Genomic DNA, 18,244 nt, shown 5'->3' on the forward strand with positions numbered 1-18,244 from the left:
ACACAATAATAGTGGAAGACTTTAATAACCCACTCACACCTATGGATAAATCAACTAAACAGAAAATCAACAAGGAAACACAAACTTTAAATGATACAATAGACCAGTTAGACCTAATTGATATCTATAAGACATTTCACCCTAAAACAATGAATTTCACCTTTTTCTCAAGCACACATGGAACCATCTCCAGGATAGATCACATCCTGGGCCATAAATCTAGCCTTGGTAAATTCAAAAAAATTGAAATCATTCCAAGCATTTTTTCTGACCACAATGCAGTAAGATTAGATATCAATTACAGGAGAAAAACTATTAAAAATTCCAACATATGGAGGCTGAACAACACGCTGCTGAATAACCAACAAATCACAGGAGAAATAAAAAAAGAAATCAGAATATGCATAGAAATGAATGAAAATGAAAACACAACAACCCAAAACCTGTGGAACACTGTAAAAGCAGTGCTAAGGGGGAGGTTCATAGCAATACAGGCACACCTCAAGAAACACGAAAAAAGTCAAATAAATAACCTAACTCTACACCTAAAGCAACTAGAAAAGGAAGAAATGAAGAACCCCAGGGTTAGTAGAAGGAAAGAAATCTTAAAACATAGGGCAGAAATAAATGCAAAAGAAACAAAAGAGACCATAGCAAAAATCAACAAAACCAAAAGCTGGTTCTTTGAGAAGATAAATAAAACTGACAAACCATTAGCCAGACTCATCAAGAAACAAAGGGAGAAAAATCAAATCAATAAAATTCAAAATGAAAATGGAGAGATCACAACAGACAACACAGAAATACAAAGGATCATAAGAGACTACTATCAGCAATTATATGCCAATAAAATGGACAACGTGGAAGAAATGGACAAATTCTTAGACAAGTACAACTTTTCAAAACTGAACCAGGAAGAAAAACAAAATCTTAACAGACCCATGACAAGCACAGAAATTGAAACTATAATCAGAAATCTTCCAGCAAACAAAAGCCCAGGTCCAGATGGCTTCACAGCTGAATGCTACCAAAAATTTAGAGAAGAGCTAACACCTATCCTACTCAAACTCTTCCAGAAAGTTGTAGAGGAAGGTAAACTTCCAAACTCATTCTATGAGGCCACCATCACCCTAATACCAAAACCTGACAAAGATGCCACAAAAAAAGAAAACTACAGGCCAATATCACTGATGAACATTGATGTAAAAATCCTTAACAAAATTCTAGCAACCAGAAACCAACAACACATTAAAAAGATCATGCACCATGACCAAGTGGGCTTTATCCCAGGGATGCAAGGATTCTTCAATATCCGCAAATCAAGCAATGTAATACACCACATTAACAAATTGAAAAATAAAAGCCATATGATTGTCTCAATAGATGCAGAGGAAGCCTTTGACAAAATTCAACATCCATTTATGATAAAAACTCTCCAGAAAGCAAGAATAGAAGGAACACACCTCAACATCATAATAGCTATATATGACAAACCCACAGCAAACATTATCCTCAATGATGAAAAATTGAAAACATTTCCCCTAAAGTCAGGAACAAGACAAGGGTGCCCACTTTCACCACTACTATTCAACATAGCTTTGGAAGTTTTGGTCACAGCAATCAGAGCAGAAAAAGAAATAAAAGGAATCCAAATTGGAAAAGAAGAAGTAAAACTTTCACTGTTTGCAGATGACATGATCCTCTACATAGAAAACCCTAAAGACTCCAGAAAATTACTAGAACTAATCAATGAATATAGTAAAGTTGCAGGATATAAAATCAATACACAGAAATCCCTTGCATTCCTATGCACTAATAATGAGAAAATAGAAAGAGAAATTAAGGAAACAATTCCATTCACACTGCAATGAAAAGAATAAAATACTTAGGAATATATCTACCTAGAGAAACAAAAGACCTATATATAGAAAAGTATAAAACACTGGTGAAAGAAATCAAAGAGGACACTAATAGATGGAGAAATATACCATGTTCATGGATTGGAAGAATCAATATAGTGAAAATGAGTATACTACCCAAAGCAATCTATAGATTCAATGCAATCCCTATCAAGATACCAACGGTATTTTTCACAGAGCTAGAACAAATAATTTCACAATTTGTATGGAAATACAAAAAAAACCTTGAATAGCCAAAGCAATCTTGAGAAAGAAGAATGGAACTGGAGGAATCAACCTGCCTGACTTCAGTCTCTACTACAAAGCCATAGTCATCAAGACAGTATAGTACTGGCACAAAGACAGAAATATAGATCAATGGAACAAAATAGAAAGCCCAGAGATAAATCCACGCACCTATGGACACCTTATCTTTGACAAAGGAGGCAAGAATATACAATGGAGAAAAGACAATCTCTTTAACAAGTGGTGCTGGGAAAACTGGTCAACCACTTGTAAACAAATGAAACTAGAACACTTTCTAACACCATACACAAAAATAAACTCAAAATGGATTAAAGATCTAAACATAAGACCAGAAACTATAAAACTCCTAGAGGAGAACATAGGTAAATCACTCTCCGACATAAATCACAGCAGGATCCTCTATGACCCACCTCCCAAAATATTGGAAATAAAAGCAAAAATAAACAAATGTGACTTAATTAAAATTAAAAGCTTCTGCACAACAAAGGAAACTATAAGCAAGGTGAAAAGATAGCCTTCAGAATGGGAGAAAATAATAGCAAATGAAGCAACTGACAAAGAACTAATCTCAAAAATATACAAGCAACTCCTGCAGCTCAATTCCAGAAAAATAAACGACCCAATCAAAAAATGGGCCAAAGAACTAAACAGACATTTCTCCAAAGAAGACATACAGATGGCTAACAAACACATGAAAAAATGTTCAACATCACTCATTATCAGAGAAATGCAAATCAAAACCACAATGAGGTACCATTTCATGCCAGTCAGAATGGCTACGATCCAAAAGTCTACAAGCAATAAATGCTGGAGAGGGTGTGGAGAAAAGGGAACTCTCTTACACTGTTGGTGAGAATACAAACTAGTACAGCCACTATGGAGAACAGTGTGGAGATTCCTTAAAAAACTGGAAATAGAACTGTCTTATAACCCAGCAATCCCACTACTGGGCATACATACCAAGGAAACCAGAACTGAAAGAGACATGTGTACCCCCAATGTTCATCGCAGCATTGTTTATATAGCCAGGACATGGAAGCAACCTAGATGTCCATCAGCAGATGAATGGATAAGAAAGCTGTGGTACATATGCACAATGGAGTATTACTCAGCCATTAAAAAGAATACATTTGAATCAGTTCTAATGAGGTGGATGAAACTGGAGCCTATTATACAGAGTGAAGTAAGCCAGTAAGAAAAACAACAATACAGTATACTAACGCATATATATGGAATTTAGAAAGATGGTAATGATAACCCTATATGCAAGATAGCAAAAGAGACACAGATGTATAGAACAGTCTTTTGGACTCTGTGCGAGAGGGAGACAGTGGGATGATTTGGGAGAATGGCATTGAAACATGTATAATATCATATATGAAACGAATCACCAGTCCAAGTTTGATGCATGATACAGGATGCTTGGGGCTGGTGCACTGGGATGACCCAGAGGGATGGTATGGGGAGGGAGGTGGGAGGGGGGTTCAGGATTGGGAACACGTGTATACCCATGGCGGATTCATGTTGATGTATGGCAAAACCAATACAATATTGTAAAGTAATTAGCCTCCAATTAAAATAAATAAATCTATATTTAAAAAATGTTATTATAAAAAAAAAGGAGAAAAGGAAGTTAATTTATTTTGGCCTCTGACCTTTGTATTTTCCAATACTTTGGCTATCTGATGCGAAGAGCCAACTCACTGGAAAAGACTCTGATTCTGGGAAAGTTTGAAGGCAGGAGGAGAAGGGGATGACAGAGGATCAGATGGTTGGATGGCATCACCGACTCAATGGACATGAGTTTGAGCAAACTCTGGGAGATGGTGACAGACAGGGAAGATTAGTATGCTGCAGTCCATGGGGTTGCAAAGAGTGGGATATGACTGAGCGACTGAACAACAACTGGCCTTTGAAAAAATCAAACTTAAAAGGCAGATTCCAGGGCCACGAGACACACACAGCTGACAAGCAATGCCATGCTATCTATCTGGTGCTCCTGTCACCTTTTTTTTCTTCTTTTCAAGTTCCTCGGCCTCTCTTTGCCAAATCGTCTTCATGTCAAAGTCAAAGGGACCCATTCTGGACTCGAAGTTGCCAGTGGCCTGATCTGGGTTAAACTCTTCATAAACCATGTAGTCAGGTATGGACACAGCAGGGACCCTGCAGAAACAAAGGGAAGGGCCCCGGCCAGCTGCTTAGGACCACCTCCGGATTCCCCCTCCCCTGCTTCCCCAACTCCAGCACCCGGTACTGACCTTCTCCAGGCCCCACCCACCTCCCCCACCCCTCATTTTCTTGGCTCCTCATTCAGCTAGGATAAACTTCCAACTCTTAGCTGGGGGAAAGGAGGAAGGGAAGGGGAAGAGTTGAGAGGGGGAGGGAAGGGAAGGAAGAAGGGAGGGAAAAGACAGCAGGGAAGGGGGAAGCCTCCGGGATGCAGGGCCCAGGAGAAGCTGGGCAGCCAACAGAGTGCCAGGAAGGGTGAGAGAGAAAAGGGCTGCAGGGGCAAGGAGGCTGCAGGCGGAGTGGCCGGGAGCGAAGTCAGAGGCTGAGGGTGCCGGGCTGGGCGGTGGCTGCAACGTGGGGTCAGGACACTCACTGTCTCTGGTCTGCTGTCGGCGGCTTGCTGTGGTGGATGTACCAGTCTGGCAAGGAGTAGGCCACCGGGGAGCCCTTCATGGTCCCAGGGGCAAAGTGCTTCAACAGATCTCGAAGGCAAAAAGATGCGGCGGTGAGCATCACCACCCCCATCCGAGCCTGAGCATCACCAGCCAGCAGGTCCCTGCTGCTGACAAGGGAACTGGGCTTCCTCCTGGGCTTCTCTGACTGGGGTCGGGGGGCGGGGGGCGGATGTCAGGGTGTCCCTGGTTCTCACCTGCCAGTGCTGCCTGGTGCCCAGAGAACAGCCCCTCCCTCTGCCCCGCCACCTCCTCCTCCCATCCAAGTGTCCCTGGAGGAGGTGGGGGGTGTCGTTGCTCCAGGCCAACGACTGTGGAGACAAAACTCATTGGGCCGGGGGCCAGGGGGCGGCTTGCTGTCTCCTCTCTCAGCCCAGGAGGGTCTGTTCTGTGTCCCTACTCCTTCACACCCGGGGCATTTCTGGGGGTAAGCCTCCAGGTTTCTGATGAGAAGCGGGCACCAGCCCCTCTAAATCATGAGAGTAGGGGTCCTGTTAACCAGTGTCCCCTTCAGAGCCAGGCTGAGAGGCACAGAGACTCACTCCAGCTCCCAACCCACCCACTTGCTGCCAGGTCTTCGTCCCCCTCCCCCAGGCTGGAGGCTTTTCACAGGGGCGGCTCAGGCAGGGGGTCGACAGGCCCCAGCTGGGAGTGACTGGTTTGCCTGCTAAGCAGGTTTTGCCTGCTAAGCGGGGCAGTGGCCGATACTATTAGTAGACATTTGAAACTTTTTTATTATTTGAACTTTCATTTTTTAAATATTTAAAATGTAGACAAAAGTTCCCTCAAATGGTATGAATTCCGCTATACCTGTCACCCAGATTCCCCAAACACCATGCTTCGTTTCCCATTTGCTCGTTCTTTCTCTCTCTCCCCCATTAGCATTGTCACTGTCTGTTGCTCTTTGGGGGACCACGTCGGGTGTTTCCAGTGACAGTTATGACATAATCACAGCGCAGTGATCAAAATCAGGAAGTCAGTGTGATGCAATCCTTTTATCCAATTACAGATCTTATTCAGATTTCGCCAGCTGTCCCACTGATGTTCTTTTAGCCCGAGGCTCAGAGTGAGGAGGGGACCCTGCTTCTGTGCTTCACACACAACGAGTCACACAGTCTGTTCTGGGCTTGGTAGCATCACGGCCCAGATGCCACCATCTGCCACATAGCCCACCTTCTCCGCGACAACCTTCACGGAAGGAACGGCGGCCAGAAAGAGAAAGGTCAGCGTTTCTCAGGGTTGCTCTCCACAAAGGCCCGGCAGAAGGTGTTCCAGACGTGACTCCTAACCTGAGCAGCAACCTGAGTTAGCACAACTGAGCAAGACTTTCTCAGCGAAATCGTGGATAAAGGTCGGATGTTGGTCAGCGTCACCGCTGACACTCATCAGTCTCTACCATGCAGAACATATTAATACACCCCTGAGGGAAGAGGAGACCGAGCAACAGGAAGCAAAGACGCTTCACGGGCAACTGATGAAGGGGCAACGCCTTCTTACCCCCCGAAGGGTGACCTCAGTCAGTGCAGAGACCACGACTCTGCAGTTAGACAGTGAGGCTGGCGTGGGAGTCACCCCAGGGTGGTGCTCAGGAGAAATCCAAAGAAAATCCCAGTCTGGTGAATGCACAGTCCAGCCGGTCTTTCCCATAAACGGCAGTATGTCCCTGAAGAGTCTGCACCCTGGGCTGTGACAGGTGACCTGGATGTCCTATGACCTCAGGCAAAATTCCTACACTTGACAGTAACATGTGTCCAGATCACAGTTGGCATCTGGATGTCCAGACGACAAGGTCACACCACCTGCCCACCGCCCCCACACACACAAAAGCACTCACCAGGGCGGCCACCTTGCTTGGCCAGCTTCACGTACTCCGAGTCTGTCTCCTTCACCCAGTACCTCCGCAGCCCAAGCGTGTGCCCAGGGGCTTCCCTCGGGTCGCTGAGGCCAGGAATCTGTGATGCTGGCGGGGCGTCCACGGCCTTCTCTGACTGCTTCACAGGAAGGTGGTAATACCAGTCTAGGGAAGAGGAGGCCCAGGGTCGGGATGTTACTCACAGAACCCAAGCTGGCTTGGTCCCCTGCCCAGGAGACATCAAGGAGGCTGTCTCACCCTCCCCAGGACACAGGCAAAGGAGAAATTGCCCTCTTCTGAACACCTGTTACCTGACGCGTCTCCCTGCGGTCATGTAGTCGGCAGATCCTAAAGGCCACCAGCAGCAGCCACAGTGCCCAGCAGGAGAACACCCTCGAGGGGGCCGGCTGGCCTCTGCGCCCAGCTGCCCCGCTGTCCCAAAGCAGTGAGACCAGAGCCCTTCCCTGGGAGTCTTAGCCTCCCAGTGAGGTTTCCAAATTCCCTAATTGTCTATCTCTCTTCTCCTTCAATCTTCCCTGAATTGGGACTTGACTGCATTTCTGGATATGCCAGGGAGTATGCATTCCTGATGGAGCAAGAAATGGCAACCCACTCCAGTATTCTTGCCTGTAAATCCCATGGACCCAGATGGGCTATACAGTCTATGGGGTCGCAAAGAGTCAGACACGACTGAGCATGCATCATGTACCCACACATTCCAGAAAGATCCAAAATCACTTAAACATGGGCAAGTCTCTGGACTATGTGGCCAAAAGTTGGCCAAGATTTGATCAACTTAGACTTTTAAAACACTGAGATTTCATGATTAAAAACTCTCACCAAAGTGGGCACAGAGGGACCTATTTCAACATAATAAAAAGCTACTATGACAAACACACAGCCAGCATAATACTCAATGGTAAAAAGCTGAAAACCTCCCCACTAAACACTGGAACAAGACAGTGATGCCCATTCTTACCACTTCTATTCAACATAGTACTGGAGTCCTAGGCAGAGCAGTCAACAAAGAAAAATAAATAAAATGTATTCAAATTGGTCGGAAAGAGGTAAAATTGTTATTATACACAGTGACATGATACTACATACAGAAAACCCTAAAGACTCCAAACAAAAACTACCAAAAATGATAAATGAATTTAACCACATAGCAGGATACAAGATTAGCATACAGAAATCTGTTGCCTTTCTTTATACTAATAATGAAATATCACAAAGTAAAAAAAAAAATCCCTTTTAAAATAGCATCAAAAATAAATAAATAAAATAAAATACTTAGGAATAAATCTGATCAAGGAGGCAGAAGACACATATGCTGCTAATTGTAAGGGAAATTGAAGATGATTTAAAGAAATGGAAAGATATCCCATGCTCCTAGGTTGGAAGAATTAATACTGTTAAAAAGACCATACTACCCAAAGCAATTTACAGCTGTAACGTGATCCCTATCAAATTACCCATGACATTTTTCACAGAACTAGAACAAATAATCCTAAAATTTACATGGAATATTAAAAGATCCAGAATTTTCAACCAATCTTGAGGAAAAAGGAAAAGCTGGAGACATAATTCTCCCAGACTTCAGACAATACTACAAACCTACAGTAATCAAAAACAGTGTGGTACTGGCATAAAAACAGACAAACCAATCAATGGGCTAGAATAAAGAGCCCTGAAATAAACCCACACACCTGTGGTCAACTAACCTTTGACGAAGGAGGCAAGACTATACAAGGGGGAAAAGACAGTCTCTTCAGCAAGTGGTATTGGGAAATCTGGACAGTCACATTTAAATCAATGAATCTAGAACACACTTTCTCACCACACACAAAAATAAACTCAGAATGGCTGAGAGAAAAATATGACATGACACCATAAAGCTCCTAGAAGACAGCACAGGCAAAACATTCTCTGACATAAACCATAACAATGTCTTCTTAGGTCAGTTTCCAAAGGCAATAGAAATAAAAACAAAAAGAAACAAAGGGGACTAATCAAACTTACAAGCTTTTGCACAGCCAAGGAAACCTAAGCAACATGAAAAGACAAACTATGGACTGGGAGAAAATACTTGCAAACTATGTGATGGACAAAGGCTTCTGTCCAAAATACACAAACAGCTCATATAATGCAATAACAACAACAAAAACCCCCAAAAAACCCAATCAAAAAATGGTCAGAAAAGCTAGACATTTCTCCAAAGGAGACATACAGATGGCCAATAGGCACATGAAAATACACTCAACATCATCAATTATTGTTGTTGTTCAGTCACTAAGCCATGTCCGACTCTGTGACCCCACGGACTGCAGCATGTCACACACCCCTGTCCTTCACTGTCTTCCAGAGTTTGCTCAAGTTCACATTCATTGAGTTGGTGATGCCATCCAACCACCTCATCCTCTGTCACACCTTTCTCCTCCTGCCTTCAATCTTTCCCAGCATCAGCGTCTTTTCCAATGAGTCAGCTCTTTGAATCAAGTAGCCAAAGTATTGAAGCTTTAGCTTCAGCACCAGTCCTTCCAATGAATATTCAGGGTTGATTTCCTTTAGGACTGACTGCTTTAATCTCCTTGCTGTCCAAGGGACTCTCAAGAGTCTCCTCCAGTGCCGCAGTTTGAAAGCATCAGTTCTTTGGTGCTCAGCCTTCTTTATGGTCCAACTCTCACATCTGTACATGACTCTTGGAAACACCATAGCTTTGGCTTTTTTGGCCTTTGTCAGCAAAGTAATGTCTCTGCTTTTGAATATGCTGTCTAGGTCTGTCATAGCTTTCTTTCCAAGGATCAAGTGTCTTTGAATTTCATGGCTGCAGTCACCGTCTACAGTGATTTTGGAGCCCAAGAAAATAAAACCTGTCACTACTTCCACTTTTTCTCCTTCTATTTGCCATGAAGTGATGGGACTGGATCTCATTATTTTAGTTTTTTGAATGTTGAGTTTTAAGCCAGCTTTTTCACCTTCATCAAGAGGCTCTTTAGTTCCTCTTCACTTTCTGCCATTACAGTGGTGTTATCTGAGGTTACTGATATTTCTCCTGGCAATCTTGATTCCAGCTTGTGCTTCATCCAGCCTGGCATTTAGCATGATGTACTCTGCATATAAATAAAATAAGCAGAGTGACAATATACAGCCTGACGTACTCCTTTCTCAATTTTGAACCAGTCTGCTGTTCCATGTCCAGTTCTAACTGTTGCTTCTTGACCTGCATACAGTTTTCTCAGGAGGCAAGTCAGGTGGTCTGGTATTCCCATCTCTTTAAGAATTTTCCAGTTTGTTGTGATCCACACAGTCAAAGGTGTTAGCGTAGTCAATGAAACAGAAGTAGATGTTTTTTTGAATTCTCTTGCTTTTTCTATGATCCAACGAATCATCTGATCTCTGATCTTTTGCCTTTTCTAAATCCAGCTTGTACATCTGGAGGTTCTCAGTTCATGTATTGCTGAAGCCTAGCTTGAAGGATTTCAGCATAACCTTTCTAGCAGGTAAAATGAGCACAACTGCACTGCAGTTTGAGCATTCTTTGGCATTGCCTTTCTTTGGGATTGGAATGAAAATTGACCTTTTCCAGTTTTGTGGCCACTGCTGAGTTTTCCAAATTTGCTGGCATATTGAGTGCAGCAGACAGACACACATCAAAACTACAGTGAGGTCATCGTAGTTTTGTAGAATGGTCATCATCAAAAAGTCTACAAACAAAAAATGCTGTGGGTGGGGAGGAAAGGGAACCCTCCTACACTGCTGGTGGGAATGTAAATTGGTGCAGCCATTATGGAGAATACTATGGTGCTTTCTTATGAAACCAAAATAGAGCTTCCATACAATCCTACAATCCCACTCTTGGGCATATATCTAGAAAAGAAGAAAACTCTAATTCAAAAAGATACATGCACCCCAATGTTCATAGCAGCACTATTTAAAATAGTCAGGATATGAAGACAACCTAAATGTCCATCAACAGATGAATGGATAAAGAAGATGTGGTGCATATGGAATACTACATAGCCATAAAAAAGAATGAACTAATGCCATTGCAGCAACATGGATGGATAAATGATACAAATAAACTTAATTACAAAACAGAAATAGACTCACAGACATAGAAAACAGACTTAATGATTACCAAAGGGGAAAGATGAGGGGAGGCATAAATTAGAAGGTTGTGATTTACATGTACACACTGCTATATATAAAACAGATACTCAATAAGGACCCACTGTATAGCACAGGGAATTATACTCAGTATCTTTTAATAACCTATAATGGAAAGAATTTGAAAAAGAATGTATATATATGTGTGTGTGTAACTGAATAACTTTGCTGTACATCTGAAACTAGCACAAACCACATTGCAAATCAGCTGTATACTTCAATTAAAAAAACATACTGAGACAGAAGTCACAGCTTTAGTGAACGTGTTTGCTAATTTGACAGGAGCAGGACCGAGTGCCACCTCAGGAAGGCTGGATGGTGAACAACCTGACCTGACACCCACCCCCCAGGGGGGCATCCTGGCAGGCCCTCCTCCTAGACGCTGGTCGCACCCTCTCCACACAAGCCCCTCAGCTTTCCTTTTGCTCGAGGCGGGAAGCAGGACATCCCGAGAGGTCAGACAGAAAAGGGGCGAAGCACCCTGAAGAGTTGCTGAACAGAGAGGCAGGGGCTTTGCCCTGCCCTCTCAGGCTGCAGACTGATTGGGGGCTGAGTATGGTTCCCGTGGAAACATCCAGTTGGGTCCCGCAAAACTGACGTGCGATGAGTACAGATAAAGGGTGTGTCCAGTGGTTAAAAATCCGTCTGCCAATGCAGGGGATGTGAGTTCGATCCCTGGTCTGGAAAGATCCCTTGTGCAATCTTGGAGCAACTAAGACCACGCACCACACTACTGAGGCCACGCGCTGCGACTCCTGAAGCCTGTGTGCCCTAGAGCCTGCGCTCTGCCGACAGGAGAAGCCACTGCAGTGAGACGCCTGCTTACCACAACTGGGGAAGGTCCGTGCAAGCAGCGAAGAGACAGTGCAGCCAAAATAAACAAATACGTTTTAAACAGTGTGTGAGATTTCTAGGATCTGAGATCGGATAAAGACGAGGGTGGGAGGGCAAAGGGGGGTAAGAGAAGGCCAGCTTACTCTCTCACCTCCCTCCCCATTGATCTGTTGATCCCTACCTCCCCCAGAGAGTGGTCATGGGTGGTGAGTAGAACGGGCCTTGCAGAGCCCTGAGGCCCCTCAGTGGGCACCCAGGACAGAACCCTGCAGGTGGCTTTGGTGACCACCTGTGAGGGTCTCTGCCAGGAGCAAGAGGTGTCAGCAGAAGCCCAGGGACCTGCAGTTATCAGGTCCACTCATAATCCCACAGAGAGAAGACACTCGGGCTGTTGGTGTTCTGGTAACACTTTGCATCTGAAAACGATGAACCCACGTGTCCAAATATAAGAACAGACATCACAGCTGACTGAGAACTAGGGGAACAAAATCTAGGAGGGATGTGAAATTAAAAAGATGCCACTACCATGGCACAAGTGTCTCTAGAATTTAAGAGCTTACTGGAACCAGCTGTCCAAAATGTATGGCAGTCAGGGTCTAACACAGGACCAGCTCCTGGCAGGTGCGATGGGTGATTTCCTGCATCCACTTGGCTAGGCCACAGTTCCCAGACTGAGGTCTCCTGAGAAGGAAGGAATTCTGCCCCCAGACGGCCTTCCAACCCAGGACTGTAGCATCAGCTCCTTCTTGGCCTGCTCCACAACTGTGTGAGCCAGTTCCTTAAAATAAATCAATGTCTCAGTCAATCTCCCTTTCTCTTTCTACACACACACACACACACACACACATATACACACAGGCACAGATGTTGTTGGGCTCTGGAGAATTCGAGTGATACAGCAGGATCACAGGAAAACAGGCTGAATAAGATGGCTTTACACAAGCACACACGGATCCCAGGAACAAGAAGTCACCTTCTTCCATAGCTAAAAGTTAGCCACACAATTTCTACTTAGAACTAAAGCTGAGTTCACTGCGTAAAAAATGAATGTTCATGGAAAAATCTTTAAAATATCTAAACAACAGTAATGAGATGAAAACTATAGCGAAAACACAATAGAGGGAAAAGGAGAAAAGAGAAAGGGGGTGGGGGAAAAACCCAACAGGAAAGCTTTCAAGAAGTTTGCCTGAGCTCACAGAGTTACTTTTAGAACCAGGAGGAAGGGCTTAGGAGCATCATATCTGATTGTCTTCAGCTCAAGTATTTTCTTTCAGAGGGAAAGCATTCAGTTCTTGCTTTATTTTTCCTCTCTGTGTTTTGATTACTAATTAATCCACAGAGAACAGTTTCTACATCTCATTACTGGAAGCTTCGGGCAGGAACTGAGCTCTAATTTGGTTGGCAGTTTATGATGGCGTGCCCTGCAGAGAGTCAGCACATGAGTCACTGTGAACCAACTGTCTCACAAACACACGTGTGCACACACATGCACACACACACACACATGGTTGAAGGAGTGAGAATTATCTTGTTCTCAACGGAGAAGGCAATGGCACCCCACTCCAGTACTCTTGCCTGGAAAATCCCATGGATGGAGGAGCCTGGTGGGCTGCAATCCATGGGGTCGCTAAGAGTCGAATACGACTGAGAGACTTCACTTTCACTTTTCACTTTCATGCATTGGAGAAGGCAATGGCAACCCACTCCAGTGTTCTTGCCTGGAGAATCCCAGGGATGGGGCAGCCTCGTGGGCTGCCTTCTATGGGGTCGCACAGAGTCGGACACGACTGAAGCGACTTAGCAGTAGCAGCAACCGTGATTAGTACCTGTCTGGCACCGGATCACTCACGACCGTGTAGATTTCTTTACCCGCTCCCCTGTCTCCTCCTGGCTTCCTTTATCTACAAGGAGCCCGGCTCAGAGATGACTGTAGGGTGACTCAATCCTGCAGTTCTCTGGTCTTTGAGCCACGAGAGGCAACCCAAAGGCAGGATCCTGGCAACCAGCCTCAGCCTTGGAGAACAGGGCAGCTTTTTGAAACTCTAAGCCTCAGGTTTCTCATCTGCAAACCAGAGCTAACAACCCCTCAGCAGGCTGTCCTGAAGTTCAGTGTTAGTGTGACAGTGTTTAGCACACAGGGGGGGCTACGCAGTAGGGTGCTGAGACACCAGAAAACCAGGCTGAGAGCCCACAGTGGAAACTGGGACCCAGGCCTCCTGTGCCCCTTCCCCTCCATTCCAGCACAGCCACAGCCTCATCAGTAGCGGCCACAGTAGAGCTCTGGGCAAGAAGCACGGGGAGACTGTGAAGGCCACACTCGGGCCCCGCTGCCTGCAGTCCAACCCCTACCCTGCCTCTTCCAACAGAGCTTCAGGACCCTCTTCTCCATCCTCCTACTCCAGCCCTTCACGAGATGCGGAAGAATAAAAACAAAGTCAAAATCAGACCGCAGCAGCTAGGTCTTCTTCTTTCCCTTCTTCCAACTTCACAATGAGAAGCCCACTGCAGTGCCAACCTCCACTGGAGGCTTAATTCCTGTGTTCATCCACTTAAAGCAGGAGACAGTTACCCTGGTTGGAGTCTAAATTAGGAGCAAGAGATAGGTGATCAATGAAATACATAAGGATGCAGCTGAAAATGAAAGTGTCCAAGTCAACACATGGTTACTGATACAGAGAAATTTTCAGAGATGCTATTGCTCCAAGAACTGAGTAGCTCTAACAGCAGTGGGCCGGTACCCTGGCTTTCTTTTGTTTAAAATAAGGAAACAAACGAAAAAACCCCAGAAGTCAAGCTCCCCTCTACCCCTAGATCCCCACCTTACTTTTAAGCCTTACTTCCACCCTGGGGCACAGGGGCAGTGTGTAGCTTTCTTTGATGGTACCCCATGTTAGTCCTGTCCCCTCCCCACCGCCTTCTCCACATAAGCATGCAGAATACAGGTGAGCCTGTCCAGTAGCAGAACAAAGGCAAATCTTCTCTCCTCTGGTCACTCACCGCAGGGAGCATAGCGGCTCGCGGCCCCATGCAGCTCCTTGCTGGTATTCCTCATGCCCTGAGACACGCTGGGCCGGGTGTTCACGGGTGAGCCAGGAACCGTTGCCGGGGCTGAGCTGCAGAGGCTGGGGCTGGGTCCGCACCCCTACTCGGTCCGTCCTCCTCCACCTGACAGGTATGCAGGAGTCTCACCATTCAGGTAGTGCGCGCATGCCCAGGCAAGCCATCAACAGGGGCGCGTCCAGCCAGGGTATATGCATCATGGGCACACACGCAGAGTAGCCAGCAGGAGACAACAGGTTCCGAAGTCCCGCCCCAGCCCGGTGCTTCCCCATTTCAGGAGCCAGGGGTCCCTCCCGGTCCCGACCCCACTGGCCGTCTGACCCCGCTCACCTGCCGACCTAGGGTCTGGGTGGGTGCCACCTGCAAAGTCTGAGACCAGTCTGTTCCCGCTGGCGGCTGAGACCAATCCCAAATTCCCAGAGAGGCGCGGAACTACAGCAACCCGCGTCGCCAGGGCAACGGCCTGGGCCAACCGGCGGCCGCAGAAGGAGCACAGGCAGCCAATCGGCGCAGTGTGAGGGCAGGCCAATCGCGTCAGGGGCGTGGCTTGGGCGCCTACAGTCAACTGCCCGGGGCTTGGGGGTTGTCGAGGTGGAGGCGCCGGCTTGGCAGCGTGGCTGCTGGGGAGTGCCAGCCTCAGAGTTCTCCTGGTGAGACCTCCGCCCACCTGACGTCCTGGAAAACCCAACAGCGGTTTTCTTGTCCATCTCCGGTTTATTTAATACATTGTTAAAAAGAGGACGAGTAAGTACCTGGGAAAACTCAAAAGACAGCCATTTTTGCCAGTTGTGTATTAGTAGGAAAATTACTATGCACACGTCTTTCCTCATACGTTATTTTTTCAGTATTTCTGGTTTGGAAACTTGGTTTATAGTCCTCCTGTGATTCCACCAGCCCAGGCAGCAGTTGGAGCTAGGGTTGTCTTTTGCTAAAATAGAAAAATCACAATGTCTTAACGGTGGTCATTTGGCAACTTTAAACAAGGCGCTGCTTTTGCTACTACACAAGTTAAGCATTAGAAATCTAGCAGAAGAGAGGTGATGTAACCATTTGGTAGGGAGAAGAGAATTCTTGTGATGGGAATTTACTCTCACTGTGAGTTATCCAGCTCTCATATAATATTTTCAGGATCCTCAGCTGACCCAGTTTTGAAAGTAAGCAAGACGTCACTTCTCAATGTCAAATGTTTGTCCCATTGCAGGTAGACATGTAGACTCTCACTAAGTATAACAGGGTTTCCTTTTGCATAAGTCAGGGCATTGTTTACCCAGGGAACTGTGCGCCAAGAGAAGGTGATTTTTTAAAACAGTGTATCCTACTGATTGAAGCCATCCTGCCTAAAGAATATCTTTCTCTCTTTCTGAGCTTGGTTAACAGAAGAGAAGGAAACTTACTCAAGTTGACAGCCCTCTTTACTAGTTGAAATCATGATTTGAGTTATAATGAAGAGTGATCATTCCTCAGAATAAAGTTCTGACTTTTGGAATTTGACTGAAATCACAAGTATTTGCAGATGCCAAATCAAATAAGAACGTAAGTGAGCTGCTATACAAATGAAAACATGGCACAAGAAAAATCTATTGTGAAGATTTCTCTGTTTATTTGCTATACTTTAACACATATGATCTTTCTTTCATACAATAGCCCAGAGTTTTTAGAAGGATCCAGCCTTTCCTCATATACAATCTCACTTCATGTACAGATTTAGTCAGCAGTTTATGGAGAAAAAATATTCAATTATTTGTAGATGTTTGTTTAAAGTATATCTCTATTTTATATATGGATAAATTCTTAGAGATTTATATCTTACATAGATATTGTATATGATTATAAACTGTTTATGAGTTTTTGGGGAAGAGGAAAACATGTATTTGAGTATAAATTCCGATTTTTTAACAGCCCTCAGACCCTTCCTTCTTGCCTGCTCTTGGTTTGCTCATGTTGTTGACTGAAGCTAATATTTCTAAACTCCTAAGACACATCTTCAGGCTCAAGCCCATCCTTGTTTCATCTTCCAACCCAGTAGATAAATTCCTTTCCCTAAACATCATTCCCAGGAGACTCAATCCTCCATAATATGCAGCACATTCCTTAGACTACGGTTTCATAAAATGGGGGGGATTTCCAAATTTGGTGTTTTCTGTTTGATGATAATCTAATCATTTCAAGACAAATGCTTCCTTTTTGACACATTTATGTATTTCAGTATTAGGTAGCATTTTGGGTTTTCAGTCCAGTTGAAAACCGAGATTATCATCTATGGAAACAAGATTATCATCTATGGTTGGCACAGAATGAGACAGGATTTCTTTGTGTCCTTACCAGCATCTCCCCTCCATTATGCATTAAAGTGATAATGATCTTTCTCTTTGGTAGAAAAACTTCACATTTTATGATAAATTTAAACAGATTACCTTTCTTAAGATGTAACAGTAAAATGTTTTGAAAAAGTGACAGAGTAAAAAAATATATGAAAGTAACAGAACAGTTTAAATCGTTTTAATTTAAATTCCTATAATGCAGGAGTTGGTGATGGACAGGGAGGCCTGGCGTGCTGCGATTCATGGGGTCGCAAAGAGTCGGACACCACTGAGCAACTGAACTGAACTGAATGCAACAATTTATATATAATGCTAAGGTAATTGTATTAGTTTTGAAGAAATACTTCATATTTGAAAAATAGTAAGACCATTTATCATGTATGATTTATTATTGATAAAGCTAAGTTGTTACAGGCTATCAGAAACCAATGTTTTTTTAATTTTTTTGGCCATGCCACTTGGCTTTCAGGAGGAACTCCCTGGACCAGGGGTCGAACCCACAGCCCCTGCAGTGGAAGTACAGCCTTAGTCACTGGAACGTTAGGGATTTCCTGGACATCTGTCTCCATGTGCTGCCTGCATTCACTGCCAGCCCTACTGTATGAGACAACTCCCAATTTTTTCTGCCAGTTACAATGGGTTTGATCACTGGTGGGAGAACTAAGATCACAAGTGGAGCAACTGAGCCTACATGCTGCAACTGCTGACCTGTAGACCTGCACGGTGTGATGAAGGTCCTGCATGCTGTGACCAAGACCAGCCAAATAGATAAATAAATATTTTTTAAAATAAATAGTTACAAATAGGTTGGGGTCTTCTGCCAAATATAAGCTTTGGGGTTGTGGTCTCCAGTTCAGTTCGGTTAGTCTCTCAGTCATGTCCAACTCTTTGCGACCCCATGAATTACAACACACCAGGCCTGCCTGTCCATCATCAACTCCTGGAGTTCACCCAAACTCATGTCCATCGAGTCGGTGACGCCATCCAGCCATCTCATCCTCTGTCGTCCCCTTCTCCTCCTGCCCCCAATCCCTCCCAGCATCAGAGTCTTTTCCAATGAGTCAACTCTTCGCATCAGGTGGCCAAAGTATTGGAGTCTGAGCTTTAGCATCAGTCCTTCCAATGAACACCCAGGACTGATCTCCTTTAGAATGGACTGGT

The 18,244-nt window shown here is 44.7% G+C and overlaps 2 protein-coding genes across 4 annotated transcripts in view; one reads left to right on the plus strand and one right to left on the minus strand.

The window, feature by feature from the left end:
- C8H7orf57 (chromosome 8 C7orf57 homolog) overlaps positions 1-15,235 on the minus strand; it is a 29,454-nt gene extending 14,219 nt beyond the window's left edge. The window contains exons 1-5 of one of the 2 annotated variants that reach the window (XM_006074684.4): positions 15,093-15,235; positions 14,700-14,867; positions 6,681-6,863; positions 4,768-4,876; positions 4,172-4,328 (exon numbers count right to left, since the gene is read on the minus strand). In XM_006074684.4, the coding sequence (XP_006074746.3) occupies positions 4,172-4,328; positions 4,768-4,876; positions 6,681-6,863; positions 14,700-14,754 (504 nt within the window). In that variant the 5' untranslated portion in view covers positions 14,755-14,867; positions 15,093-15,235. The remainder of the gene's footprint in view (positions 1-4,171; positions 4,329-4,767; positions 4,877-6,680; positions 6,864-14,699; positions 14,868-15,092) is intronic. The other variant, XM_006074683.4, reaches the window with a different exon arrangement.
- Positions 15,236-15,340: 105 nt separating this feature from the next.
- Positions 15,341-18,244, plus strand: part of SUN3 (Sad1 and UNC84 domain containing 3) — a 47,118-nt gene continuing 44,214 nt past the window's right edge. The window contains exon 1 of one of the 2 annotated variants that reach the window (XM_044946418.2): positions 15,341-15,506. Coding sequence is in view for 1 of the 2 variants with exons in the window: in XM_044946417.2 (XP_044802352.2) it covers positions 17,393-17,400 (8 nt within the window). In the remaining variant the exon portion in view is untranslated. Of the gene's footprint in view, positions 15,507-17,340; positions 17,401-18,244 lie in introns of those variants that run through there. The other variant, XM_044946417.2, reaches the window with a different exon arrangement.

The sequence above is a fragment of the Bubalus bubalis genome, chromosome 8 (assembly GCF_019923935.1).
Source record: "Bubalus bubalis isolate 160015118507 breed Murrah chromosome 8, NDDB_SH_1, whole genome shotgun sequence".
Taxonomy (NCBI): Eukaryota; Metazoa; Chordata; class Mammalia; order Artiodactyla; family Bovidae; genus Bubalus; species Bubalus bubalis.